The sequence below is a fragment of the Orcinus orca genome, chromosome 11, assembly GCF_937001465.1.
Source record: "Orcinus orca chromosome 11, mOrcOrc1.1, whole genome shotgun sequence".
NCBI lineage: Eukaryota > Metazoa > Chordata > Mammalia > Artiodactyla > Delphinidae > Orcinus > Orcinus orca.
This window is the reverse complement of record NC_064569.1, coordinates 8,106,641-8,120,787: the sequence shown is the minus strand read 5'-3', so window position 1 is coordinate 8,120,787 and position 14,147 is coordinate 8,106,641. Positions and strand designations below refer to the sequence as shown.

The following is a 14,147-nucleotide window of genomic DNA, read 5'->3' as shown; positions in this document are numbered from 1 at the left end:
CCATGTCGTAGCCATAATATAGCCTCTATTGTACTTATTCATATTCAAAATTAACTTTGTTTTTATTTTACTCTATTTTCCTATCCACTCAAACTCCCACTATTAACTCAGCAGATCTCAATGTCAAGATAGATGACATAGGCAAAATCAAAAATCTATCTTTATTGGGGCTTCCCTGGTGGTGCAGTGGGACACAGGTTCAAGCCCTGGTCCAGGAGGATCCCACATGCCATGGAGCAACTAAGCCCGTGTGCCACAACTACTGAGCCTGTGCTCTAGAGCCTGCGAGCTACAACTACTGAGCCCATGTGCCACAACTACTGAAGCCCACATGCCTACAGCCCATGCTCCATCACAAGAGAAGCCACCGCAATGAGACGCCTGTGTACCGCAACAAAGAGTAACCCCCGCTCGCCACAACTAGAGAAAGCCCACGCAGCAACGAAGACCCAATGCAGCCAAAAATAAATAAATAAAATAAAATTTAAAAGTAATCTATCTTGGGCTTCCCTGGTGGCGCAGTGGTTGAGAGTCCCCCTACCGATGCAGGGGACACGGGTGCGTGCCCCAGTCCAGGAAGATCCCACATGCCGCGGAGCAGCTGGGCCCGTGAGCCATGGCCGCTGAGCCTGCGCGTCCGGAGCCTGTGCTCCGCAACGGGAGAGGTCACAACAGTGAGAGGCCCGCGTACCGCAAAAAAAAAAAAAGTAATCTATCTTTATTGTTCCTTGAGCTATTCAATATTATAGCTACTATTGCCACATCCTAAATCTCAGTTACTTATAATCATTTACCCTCTGAAAACTTTAATAACATATATATCCCATGCACATGTGTATGTGTATATTCTGTATCTATCTCTCTGTCTATTATCTATCTATAATAGTGACAGTAAATTTCTGAATTCTGATATGTTGTGTTTAGAAAGTGTCATGTAGGGAATTAGATGATCGATGAATGCATTAACATAATGAGAAAAATTCTCCAGGTGTGAATTCTCATGAACGATTTATTTTATATGTATACAATCTCGATTTCATAGTAAGGATCTTTTGTGATAGAAGATCATTGTGAAGATAGTTGTAACAAAGAAAAGGGTCCATCAATCTAGTTCATACTACATATGGACAAGTGAAGGCTCTTCTTTGGTTTATATTTCTAGCCAGTTTATACTTTTGGAGCTCACAAAGTTTTGCAAGCTTCTGGTTGAAGGGAACACTTTTTCCTCAATCGTTTCTAACATGGCCACTGTGGATTCCTAGTGGTCACAGTCATGCTTCATAACTTGAAATTAAACTTCAGTGCACTAAAAACATTATTTTAAGCGAAGAGTCGTTTTGATCTTTAGCTCTTTGCTTTCTCTGTTGTATTATTCAGCAGCCTTTTCCACATTTACGACTCCATTTTCCACATTTTGCCTCTTTTGGGGGGAGCACAAATATTTCAGGAAGACTTTAGAGCTTTGGAAAGGCATCCTGCAGTTTTTTTGCATTAGTGTTTACTTTTTACAGCATTACATTTAATATTGTTTATCTTGACTCCTGACTTTTTTGGAGGGAAATGAGAGTGCTTCATTTCCCTCGCGCTGGTCCTGGCCCTGAGAAAAGTACTCAAAGAGGATGGTTACAAAGACAACAAACAAACCTTCCCAGAATTCTGTCAAACAGGCCAATTAATTAAACAAAGTAGATATTACATATCTAAGTATACTGGACAGCCAGTAAGTGGATTTTCTCACTGATTTATAGAGAAAACCCACTGCTAGAAGTGTGGGTAGGTAAGAAAGATAATAAAGCTTTTCAAGGCTGAGCACTTCCTTTTGCTTCTCTTGCCTCATAGAACTGTAGTTTTTTCTTTTATGCAAGTCTAGTGCCTCATTCTTCTCTTTGCAATGGACAAACCTGTGATATATGCTGATTTAAACATATCCAGGAATGCTGGCCTTGAAAGCTCGTCACCCCCATCTCTTCCTCAGAGTAAGTGGCTTTAATTTTCCTTTTGGCATTTGTATATCTTCCATAGTTAGATTTTTCTCTTGAATTTGTAGCTTTAAATCATGGCTTTGAAGATGAGCAGCAGCTATATTAATGTTAAACAGATATAGCATGGCCTGTCGGTAGGTAATCACAAATGTGGGAAAAATCACATACTTTATAGATTTCTTTTTTATCAAGATACTTTTGTGGAAAATGAATATAGTTCCTATTACTGAGCCTTGGCTAAAGGATCCTGAAGAAATATTTTACATGCATTAACAAGGGAATATTTTGATTTTTTTATTTGTTTTTTTTTTTTGCCACACCATGAGGGATGTGGGATCTTTGCTCCCTGACTGGGGATAGAATCCGTGCCCCCTGCAATGGAAGCACAGAATCTTAACCACTGGACCACCAGAGAAGTCCCTTTTTTGTTGTTTTTGCTTTTGTTTTTTTTTTAACAAATGAATATTTTTAGAGATTTTTTACTACCTTGCTGTAATAGTAACCTACCTTATTTCAAATCCCTCTATAAAATACTGTGATTAAGTTCCAATGCATTTGCATCCGTAGCATTCCTTTAAGAATACAAAGTGTAGGCTCAATGATTAACATCGTTCACCCTTCAAAGGGAAGGGAAAAAAGTGTTCTGAAAGAAAATTATATTCAAGATCAAAAACTTGAATATAATAACAATCTGATGTTTTTTTAAATTGAAAAGTATAACAGTTTAGAAGGATTTAAGGCACAAACCACAGGAGAATACCACTGATGCACTTATTTCATACTTGTTGAATTTGGCAATTTTCTGTATGTCAAAGGAGTTAGTATTCTGAGTGAAAGAGATGGGGTATTCTAATGTGAGGTCATAGGTGATGGATTCCATGGCCTGGGGATAGATGAAGAGAAACTACAAATTAAGCAGAAAAAAAATGTATAAAATCATCAGGACATAGTATTACATTCTGAAGTCAAACCAAACTTACTAAACATCAATGACATTGCAATTTTTATCCAACCTGATATTCATTCCATAGTGTGCTTGGCAAGTGGGTTGTATCTTTTTAGGATGGTTTGGTATAATTTGAAAGTATTAAGTTATCAATGTTCTAAATTGGAGATTGAAAAGTCTTAGGGTTATCAAATAGTTTCATGATACCCTTCATTTGGGGGTTACGGGAAATTGGAGAATTTTGATAACTACAGTGAGAATTTGTCAAGCCATGGTTATTTTTTGATGCGAAAGAGAAAGACTTTCTGTTCCCTATTCAGATCTAGCAGAAGTGGAGAGAAAGGAGGATGGTGTTGGAAGATATTGGAGAATGAAAATAGAGAAAGACAGCGAGATTTTCCTTAAAAGCTACTGTCTGTGATCCCAAATCAATGAGGCCAGAAAATCTGTCTATTCTAATTGTCGTCATTATTCCACAAAATATCATTCTAAAAGTAAATCTGAGAAAACATAGAATAAAGTCAGAATAAAATGTGTGACTACAAAACGCTTGTCAACTGAAAAAAATGCCTAACCTAAAAGTTGAGAATTATGTATTTGGTGGCTTTACAGAGGACTATAGCTGAGAAGGCAGCCTCTCTGATAGTTCTGAGGAAATGTCCCCAAGAGGTAAGGGAGGAGCTGGGATATATAGGAGATTTTGCTAAAAAAAAATGTAGTAAAACATCAAAAGATTACTGCTAAACACAGAAACAGACACCTCAAGTTAATGATTTTAGTGTTTTTCTATATGTGGGAAGATGCAAAAGTCTGGGCTCATTGAAATAATTCCTTTGACATGCATCTTAACTATCTAGGGCCAGTATCCTGTTTTTCTCCATCCTGAATTCCCCTCAAGTTATACTATCCGGGCAGCTGCACTGGCTGGTGGCTTTAAGGTCGCAACATCCTTTGTTTACTGAAATGGCAGGTGACCTTCTTTCGCCACACATTGATCTGGTATTACAATTATTGTGAAACTACCAATAAGCTCTTTGGCTAAACAGGTTAGCCAAAATGGTAACTGTAGAATAGTGATTATATCAAAAGCAGTCAGGAAAACCAGAGAGAGATGTGAGTGGTGACGAATCTCGTTTATGGCCCAGGATTTGGTCTCTTAGAAAAGTAGATAGGTGTTGGCAAAAATGCCTCTAGAGTTTATTTATTCATCCAAAAATAAACACCTGTGTCAGGCATGCCCTAGGTGCTGAGAATACAACAGTGAACAAAATAGTGAAAAAATAGTTTCCTTTATTGCGTTTATATTATACTACTAGGAAGGCTTACAAATAAATGAATAACTAAGAACATATATGTATACATATATGTGTTAGATAATATTAAGTGCAATAGAGAAAATATTTTTTAAAAAATGGAATTGAGAGTTAGCTTTTGGAGAGGGTATGATATCAAATGGAATAATCATAGAAGCCTGCCTGACAAGATGACATTTGAGTCAAGACCTGAAAGAATTGAGAGACAAAGGTATGCTTCCTGGGAGAAGAGCCTTTTAAAAGATGGACCAGTGCAGATGCAAGATCCGTGGGATGAGAACATGCCTGTCATCTTGTAGAAAGAGCTCATAGGTTAGTGTGAAATGACAGAGCATGTCTGCATGGAAAGCAGCAGGAGATAAAGTTAGAGATATAAAGGGAAGCCGGAATGAATAGGGATTTGTAGGCTATTCTACAGACGTACAGACTTAGATCTGCTTGAGAGAAAGCTATGGAAAGGTTTAGAGAAAAAAAGTGAGATGATTTGGCATACTGTTTATATCCAAACAAAAAACTAGCCTTATGTGGGTATTTCCAGATGACTAAAGTTTACCTGGCCTCTTCAATTTGTTATTGTAACTCTATTGTTACAATAACTCTATTGTTGTTATTAGTTCTAATGTAGTGCAGCAGAAAAACAACACAGAACCCTCCACTCAGTTCTTTAAATTTTAGATGCACGGTTATTATGTATCACACACCATGTCTAGAAGAACTATTTCATACAACCCTTTCCAAAACCTCATGAAGTAGTATTATTCTACATTTCACAGGTGAGGAAATTTGTAGTTTATGAAGGTTACGTTGCCCGAAGTAACATGCTCTACTACAAATCTGCTAGATTTGAGAGCTCTGCTCTTAACCACTGCTATCCTTCAGTACTAAATGTTAAAATAGTGACTATATAGGGCTTTCTCCATTTTTCAAAATTTCAAGGGAGGAAAGGCTGAGGAAGAAAAAATGGTAGAATAGTAGATACAACTGTGAGGAAACGTCATGTAGGACTAGTCTTAGGTTCACTAAGTTTAGTTGCTCTGTGTCACACGAGCTCGCCTTAGAAGTTCTAGGTTAATATTCTCCAGTCTGGTTCTCCCATTTTCGGATGTACACCCAGGACCTTGGAGCTCCTCTAATTGTCTACTCTTGTCTCTCCCCTCCAGATGATAATCCAGGTGTCACTACCTGAAATCTAATCTATTATCTGTTTCCTCCCATAATCTTTTATCACATTTAGTTATCTTAAATTCCATCTCCCCAGGGACATTTTAGAAAGAGCTAACTCTTATGAATGTCCACATCCTAATGAAGAGACCATGAGCAGTTGTCTGAAAACTGGGTTGCACAACTTAATCGCCAGGGAGAGTGTAAAAAACTAAAGTAGAAATGGATTTGTGGGTCACTCTGGAACATTTAATGAGAATAAAGACAACATTTTAACATATCTGATGCTAAAGGTTTTAACAAGTGACTAAAAGCATGTATTCCTTTATATTGAGGAATATTAGAAAAAATATAAAAAGGAATAGATAACATAAATAAATGATAGATATAGTTAAATTAGTAAACCTTTACTTGTAAAGGCCCTTGGCTCTAATAATACAATTTAGAAAATAATTTATAATTGTAATATATATAACATATTATAAACCAAATGGGAATAAAAGGGGTCTTATAAATAAGTCAGGTATAGAAGTTGTCTAAGCACAACTTCAAGTAGAATAACCGAAGTACAGATTACCAGAATAATTCCTGTCAGAGCTGATATAATTTTGGAAGCGGTTGCTCAGTCTTTTACAAGAATTTTTTACATTAATAAGTTCCTCTTTGATTATTTTTCCCTATAAAATCCATTGATAAGGTTATTATGATCCCACTTTAATTAATACAATCACAACTTTTGATGAACATGAGATATACAGTACATCGTTATTGACATGATACAGAGAAAAACAAAGGTATTTGACATTTTTTAGACTATGCAATGTTGTAGACACAGGTTCATGTTATGTTATATTCATTGAAATACTGAAAATAACATGCAAGCTCGTAAAATACTCTTCCTTGAATTCCATCCATTTGGTCCAAATTGGAGATGATTGTTCCAGGCAACAGTAAAGCAGAGAAATCCACGTCTAAGAATAGAATTGTCTTATACCACCAGCACCTAACATGTTGTTTGGCATAAAACAGAGCCTCAACAAATATATCTTGAATGAATGAAGGCTTTCCTTGTTGGACAAAATTCTTGGACTTACTTTGTACGGTAGGGTATATGTTTCATTTTTGTATAGCATTTGGCATGTTTCAAAACACCGTCACATCTGTCTCATTTGATTCTTATACCAATCCTTCGTACACAAGACAGGCATAAATATTTCTATTTTATCTATAAGCAACTCTCAGTTGGATCTGAGATTCCATCTTGTGGGACCCTACTTTAAGATGACTGATAAATGTCCTTTCCTGCCCCTACCCCCAACATGAATCTAGCTCTTTCTTATGTGATCCAAACAACCTCTGCTTTTTGTATTAGATGAACTCAACTGAGTTAATCAAGTATATTTTCTTAATGTCTCAGATGTTTGTCAGGGTCCACCTTGGCATAAATTTGCTCTGAAACTTTGTTGTGCCGGGATTATTCTTCTTGCCTTGACTGTGATTGGGTTGAGTGTTTCAGGTAAGTGATGCAAGATCATTGATTTCTTGTTCTACTGATTCTACTTTACCATAAATATTAAAGTATGTTAACATTTGGCCACCCCAAATTTAGTGGAAGACCCATGAAACAAAAACAATTATGAAACAGTGCTCTAACAGTGCTCAGCCGGTACCTACTAAGCAAATGTCATCCTTTGTCATATTTCTCTTCCTAACTGTTCTGATAGGCTTCACGGGGGATTTCACATGTGCTCCAAGGACATTTAAAAAGTCACAATTATGATAAAACCATGACAATAACAAAGAAAATAAAAATTTCCAATTATTTACAGTTCCTTAAGTGCCTACTAAATTCCAGATTGTCCTAGGCAATCTCTCCCGTGGGGTATAGGCACAATTATACTTATTCTGAAGATGGAACATTAGGCAAGGAGTGGAAGCAATTTAAGAGTTTAAGTAACACCTGGGAGCTTACTTATATAGTTGAAACCGCTAACTCAATGTCTGTGTGCGTTCACTTGTTATGTGTGTGTTTGTTTATGTTGTCTTCTAAGTAGACCCTTTGTTACTACACTGCTATTGCTCTTATCTTCTGTGCATTTCAAGCTTGTTGAGATAAAAATTTCGTGAAGTGATAAATATAACATATCCATTTCACTGCACCATTCAGCATTAATCTTCTTAATGATTTCTCCTGATTTATTAGTGATATTCTTGAGACAAAAATCAACAGAGAAAAGCAGCATGGATGTTCAAGAGAACAGGAAGGAAACAACAGGTATATTTTGTGGCTTGACTTTCCTAAGAATAATGGCTAAAATTTGATAGGTATCATGCATTATCTTAATTAAGGTTCATAACAACCCACACATTAAGATAGTATGATCGCTCTGATTTTATGTTTGACAAAACTGAGGCATGGAAAGGCTAAGCAACTCATCCAGGGTCATACAGGTACTAAGTGGTGACACTGGGAATTGTACGTCAGTGGTCTAACTTCAGAGCCTACGATCTTAACCAACAGATAACACTGCCTTATGAGAAGCTGCTGCTAGGATATTCAATAATTAATAGCCAAAACCCAAGCTATAAAGTAAAATATGCATTGAAGTGGGATATTTGATGATTTTAATGAATATGTCAAGCAGCTAACTCTGGTCCGAAGTTAATTAATGGAACACGACATAAAATGAATAATTTAATATTTATTGTATTAAACATTAAGACATTGATCTCGTCCATGTACTTATTAAGTAGTGTGTGTTAATAAAGACACTATTGTTGAGTGACTGTAGCAGAATGTGATCATTTATTATATACATTCGTACATAACAGAAATTTTAAGAAACTATGAAAATCCTTCTGGAAAATGCTATCCAATAGATTCCATTAATAGGCAAATATATAATTCAGCAATTAGAAATTTTCTTATAATTTTTCTTCATGGTATTTGCCATTAACTTATGGAAATGAATTGTTATTTGCTTTTCATTTTACATGTTGTTTAAAGTAGCCATTTTTTAGAGAAGTTTGATATTGTCATCATGGAGTAGAAAGAACTCTTGTAATGGATTTACAGAATCTCAGAAAGAGTTTTGACTCTACCAGCATCTGCTTTGTGTGGACTTGAACAAGTTATTCTGTCTGTCAGTGTTTTAATTTGTCACTAATTTTCAACTCTTAGTACCAGAATGAACTATGTCTCAAAACCCTCAAAGTTATATTAAATTCATGAATTGTTCTCACTGTGATGATCAACGACTTCCCTGAATTTATAATGACTTGTGCATGTGTGATTAATGTTAGTGGGGTGGGGGGCAGGTTAGAAACATAACATTTATTCTTCTTCCTCTTTCTTACTTTAGAGAGACCAGTTCTGTTAAAGTGCCCAACAAATTGGCAACTAATCGGAGATAAATGCTTGCTTTTTTATGACACTTACAAACCTTGGAATGACAGTCTAGCCGACTGTTTCACAAAAGAATCCCGTCTGCTGCTTATTCAAGATCAGGAAGAATTGGTAAATAATTAAGTAAAATACTTTAATACGGCTTAGCCCTTGCTTCTAACCATATCGAGATCTTCGTGCTTTAGCCCGGAGGGTTCTATGCAGATGGAAGTATTAATTTTGACTTCAAGAAGCTCACAATCTGAGACACTAAACGGACATGTAAGCAAAATAAATATAATTTAATGAATACAACAACATTAATACAAATATTTGGATATATATAAGTATGCAGACAGAAATATCACAAATAAGGAATAATTAACTCCGATGGGGAGTTAGGAAAGGCTTCAGAGAGGAGGTGATACTTGAACTGGGTTTCAGAGGATGGGTAGAAGGATGCAAACCAGTAATAGATAAACAGATTCAATATTCAGTCATTTCTTCTGTTTTATTTATAGAGGCTCATACAAAACCGGATAGACAAAGGAGCAATTATGTTTTGGATTGGATTAAATTTTACATTACCAGAAAAGAACTGGAAGTGGATAAATGGATCCTTTTTAAATTCTAATATGTGAGTATTGGGATAAGCTAATTTGAATATTCAATTTACATCAGGTTTACATGGCAAGATAGTAACATTGTTATTGAAGATTGAGATTTATCATTTTAATTTAGTTTAGAAATGTTCAGGAGGATCAGAATAGTCTGAGAAGAAGAATGATTCTGAAGTTGGTTGAAAAGTTTCACATATGAAAAGACATCAACCCTTTGCAACAATATATATTTTTACCAGCAATGGAGTTTTAGGAGACAAGGAAGAGACTAACTCCTTTGGGTGGGGGCACATGAAACAGTTTTTAAAATAACAACATTTAAAAATTAAGAAATTTCTAGCTGGAAGCTATCGGCATGAAGAATTGTTGAAGTAGTGTTTTTCAAACTGTGGGACCACATACCTTAGTGGGTCACAACCAGCATTGGCACAATGAATACAAGAGGAAAAAATAAAGTAAATATCAGCGTGGGGTATCCAGACATTTGAGAGAAACTACCCACATTGTAACAAGTATTGTAGCTTATTTCAACCAGCGGTGTGAAAGGAGGGTTGTTTGAAGAGATGTAGTCAATCTGCATAAGCCACAAAAGAGCTATTTGCCGTTTTTTTGGTTGTCTCATAGTTTCTTGTGTGAGATGGTCAAGTTAACCATCGGTGTTATAGGAGGATTGATGTTACACAGTTAAATTATAAATTTTTAATGGACCTCATCGTTATTTGTACAACAAAGGGCAGGACATTTTTTTCCCTAGAAAGTGAAAGTGTGCAGACATTCAACCAAGTTTCTGAAAAGAAATCTGATGAGTTTTTCAGGACAGATGATATTGTGTTACATTTTTTGAGTCTGTGAATGCTTTATTCACATTTGTATAAATAACAGTTAAAATGGATTTTTTTATCATTGAAAAAACAAGAGGTTAAAATTCAAGACACAGGAGCATGTTCAAGTTTATCTAAAATATAGTAATAATTTATTGTGTGGAAAATTATTAGACATTAAAAGAAATGTTGATTTAATTAGCACATTTTGACATTGTTTGACCCATGTTCTAAAATATTTTTTTAGATGCCATACTTTAAAATGAAGATTATTTTAAAATAAAGTGTTCTGGACTAGGATAAATGTATGAAAAGGCAAACATATTTTGGTAAATAAACTACACTCTGATTTTTTTGTTTTTCTAGGGATTATTTTCTATATTTTATTTACACATAAGTGCAACTTTTATATTAACTTATTTTTTTTTTGTACATAGTAAAGGTTAATTTTGGTTTGTGTGTGTGTATGCTTCTTATTGGGCCATTACGTTTATTTTATTAAGGTTTATAATAAAACTGGAAAACTCTGAAGTGTCTATGAGCAGAAATATAGGCAAAGATGATGGATTAAATTCGATTGAACACTCTACTTTATTCTGAGGATAAAAATGATGATTTGGTTAAGATAGTGATCAGGTAAACCTGGAAGGTATCATATTATAGTAGAAAGAACGTCAGTTAGACTCTGCTTTTATTTTAGTTCTCTACCTTGGTTTTCAGGTAAAGAAAAACATAAAGGGTGTTTTGTGAAACTAACACCCTTTATGTGTTAGTTATATTATCATAACATAATATAAAAAACTAAAAAAACTAATTTTTTAGTTTTTTGTGAAAATAATTTTTGTGAAATTAAGTTTTTTGTGAAATTAAGTTTTTTGTGAAATTAATTTTTTTCACAAGACTGTTTTGGGGATTAAATGAGATAATGTTAGACAACTAGGCAGAGATCTGGTCAAAGAAGGCCTGGGAAGTCACCTAGGGCCTTTTAGAAGGGCACTTGGCCAGATGAGCGGTAAAAAAGTTATCTTGAAATTCAAAGGAAGGACCGGAAGGGTGGAAGAGATAAAATACAGGGGACCTTTGCAATAGCTTGGTCAAGAGAAATTCTGATTTGACTAGGGTGTCAGGCACTAGGAGAGAATCAGGTTGGCTTCTCAGGGCCAAGGGGCTCCAAGGAGAAATGGAACAAAGGAACAAATTAAAACTGTGATGGAGCCCTGCCCACTGCCACCACTTCACTTTCTATTTGAGACAAATAGGTGAATGTCTTGCACACACCCCATCCTGGCACCCCAGCTCTATCTTGCCATCCCACTGTTTAACTTCTACTCATGCCCCACCTGCAATGAGCCATAAGACTCTGCTTCTTTGGAACTAACAGTACATATATTGTAGCAGACACTCACCAACCTGTTTGGAATGGAAAAAAAGGGAACCTCCTACTACATCCAATACGTACTGAGCCTCCTTTTCTCACTATTGATATATTCAAATTCTGTAGACACTGAGTATCTACGTACTTATTACATTTACTGAACACATTCTTTGTTTAAGCATGATCACCCTTTCATATACATGATCTCAATGTCTCCCCAAATATCTATACACTATATATTTAAGAAAATCGAGGCTCAGTGAAGGTAGGAAATTTTCATATAACATGTTAATAGGAGATTCAATTCCCAGTTTCCAAAGCTTCTCCTTTGTTTGTATCATTATGACATTTCTTTTCAGAACTATTCTTTTCCAGTGAAGATGAGCTTGCAAGTTCCAGAGGTTTATATTAGCTTTCTATTAAAAGCTTATATCATTATATTTGTGACTGGGTACTTATTCCATGCTTAATAACCAGCACCTTGTTGTTTGCTGAAAATTACAGAACATACTGGCTGGATGAGGAGAATTATGTGAGAAAATCACAAACACTAAAGAGAGGCTTTTCTTCTGCTCCACAGGTTACAAATTACTGGTGACGCTAAAGAAAACAGTTGTGTTTACATCTCAAGGACACAAATTATTTCCGAGAACTGTGCTACAGAAAATAAATGGATTTGTCAAAAAGAACTAAAACCTGTCAAAAATAAAGTATGTTCTGCCACTTGACTACACATCTCCTCTCCATTTCTTTTTTAATCTTTATTTATTAGGCGGAACTCTTAGTTGAGGCATGCATGTGGGATCTAGTTCCCTGACCGGGGATCAAACCTGGGCTCCCTGCATTGGGAGCATGGAGTCTTACCCACTGCGCCACCAGGGAGGTCCCCCCTCTCCAATTCTTTAATTTCCATTTCACGTCTCTCTCATTTTAACTGTATATACTCTTAGCATGGCCTAATGTGCATTTTGTGGTACAAAGTGGAACAAACACTGAGAATTTTAACTGTTGTTAGTCTTACAGACATTCAAGTTTAATCTCCTCATTCAATAAATGGGAAAACAGGGCTTCCCTGGTGGCGCAGTGGTTGGGGGTCCGCCTGCCGATGCAGGGGACACGGGTTCGTGCCCCGGTCTGGGAAGATCCCACATGCCGCGGAGCGGCTGGGCCCATGAGCCATGGCCGCTGAGCCTGCGCGTCCGGAGCCTGTGCCCCGCAACTGGAGAGGCCACAACAGTGAGAGGCCTGTGTACCGCAAAAAAAAAAACAAAACAAACAAACAAACAAACAAACAAAAAAAATAAATAAATAAATGGGAAAACAGATACAGAAAGAAAACACCTCATTTTAAGAGACAGTGATTCTCTATGGAACAAAGCCCAGACCAGCTAAGAGAAATGGTTTCTAATCCTGTAGACTTCATCCATCCCCTCTATGCCTTCGCTCACCTCCAGAAAAATTTTAGTAAATGATTTCTGAAGTCCTCTGCTTCTCCCACAGCCTATGCTTTTTTTTTTCAATACCATCACACAATTGGGTTGTGGCAGAACACTGATTAAAATCCATTCTCTTGACTCCTATCAGAGACGCATTACTAAAGGAGTTTGGGAAGGGACCCTAACTCTTTCCATTTTAATTTCCTCATTGCTTTTTTATTTTCCTTCTATGTTTCCTTCTTTCTATGGCTCACACTGTAGGAAATATGTAATCAAATTTTTCATTATTCTAATGGAAAATGTGATATATTTTTCAATTCTGCAGTTGGGGAAGCTGAAGTTACAGAAGAGATGTGTTTATTCCGATAGATCTCTTGCGTGTTCACTTTTTAAAAACACATGCCAGACTGGACCAGTGAGATTCCTTCTGTTTATTTCCTATGCCATGTGTTTGAATTTGAAGTTCATTTCCTTCTGTTTTACCTTCCTGCTCCACCCATTCCACAGAGCTCTTCAATATACACAGTGTGGGCTAAAAAGCAGGTATCACGGTTAACATATACACACTACTATATATAGAATAGATAAACGACGAGGACCTACTGTATAGCACAGGGAACTATACTCAATATCTTGTAATAATTTATAACAGAAAAGAATCTGAAAAATCATATATATATATGTATAACTGAATCACTTTGCTGTACACTCAAAACTAACACGACATTCTAAATCAACTGTACTTCAAGTTTTAAAAAAAGCAAGTATCATGGAAAAACACTTATGGTGGGAAAAATTTAGAAATAAAGCATGCTTGATGCATAAGCCTAGGGGTTTGTTTAACCATTTTTTTCTGATCCACACATGTTTAGGTAGCCAGCAATCAGATTCTTTTCCTTTATAATGCTAGTATGGGTAAAAAGGAAGAACTTTTGACTTTCCTACCAAGCAGTGTGGGAAAGGAAAATCCAAGAAGTGCAAGTAAAAAGATAATTATAAAAAAATTTTAAGTTCTAAACACCTATAAACTCATGAAGTAACCTGATCTGGTGGTCATAGCCTTTAGTTTACCCCTTGGCAGCAGCAGAAAGTTTACATCTGCAATTGT

General features: G+C 36.1%; 1 protein-coding gene across 2 annotated transcripts; it reads left to right on the top strand.

The window, feature by feature from the left end:
* The first annotated feature begins 1,806 nt into the window (after nt 1–1,806).
* KLRB1 (killer cell lectin like receptor B1) lies at nt 1,807–12,486 on the top strand. 2 transcript variants are annotated; one of them, XM_012537205.3, is made up of 6 exons: nt 1,809–1,976; nt 6,820–6,918; nt 7,606–7,677; nt 8,765–8,919; nt 9,309–9,424; nt 12,184–12,485. In XM_012537205.3, the coding sequence occupies exons 1-6, from the start codon at nt 1,892–1,894 to the stop codon at nt 12,329–12,331; spliced, it is 675 nt and encodes a 224-aa protein (XP_012392659.1). In that variant the 5' UTR covers nt 1,809–1,891; the 3' UTR covers nt 12,332–12,485. The 2 variants fall into 2 exon arrangements, with proteins under 2 accessions (XP_033264057.1, XP_012392659.1); XM_033408166.2 differs by lacking the exon at nt 6,820–6,918 and having other exon boundaries at nt 1,807–1,976; nt 12,184–12,486.
* Nucleotides 12,487–14,147: the final 1,661 nt, after the last annotated feature.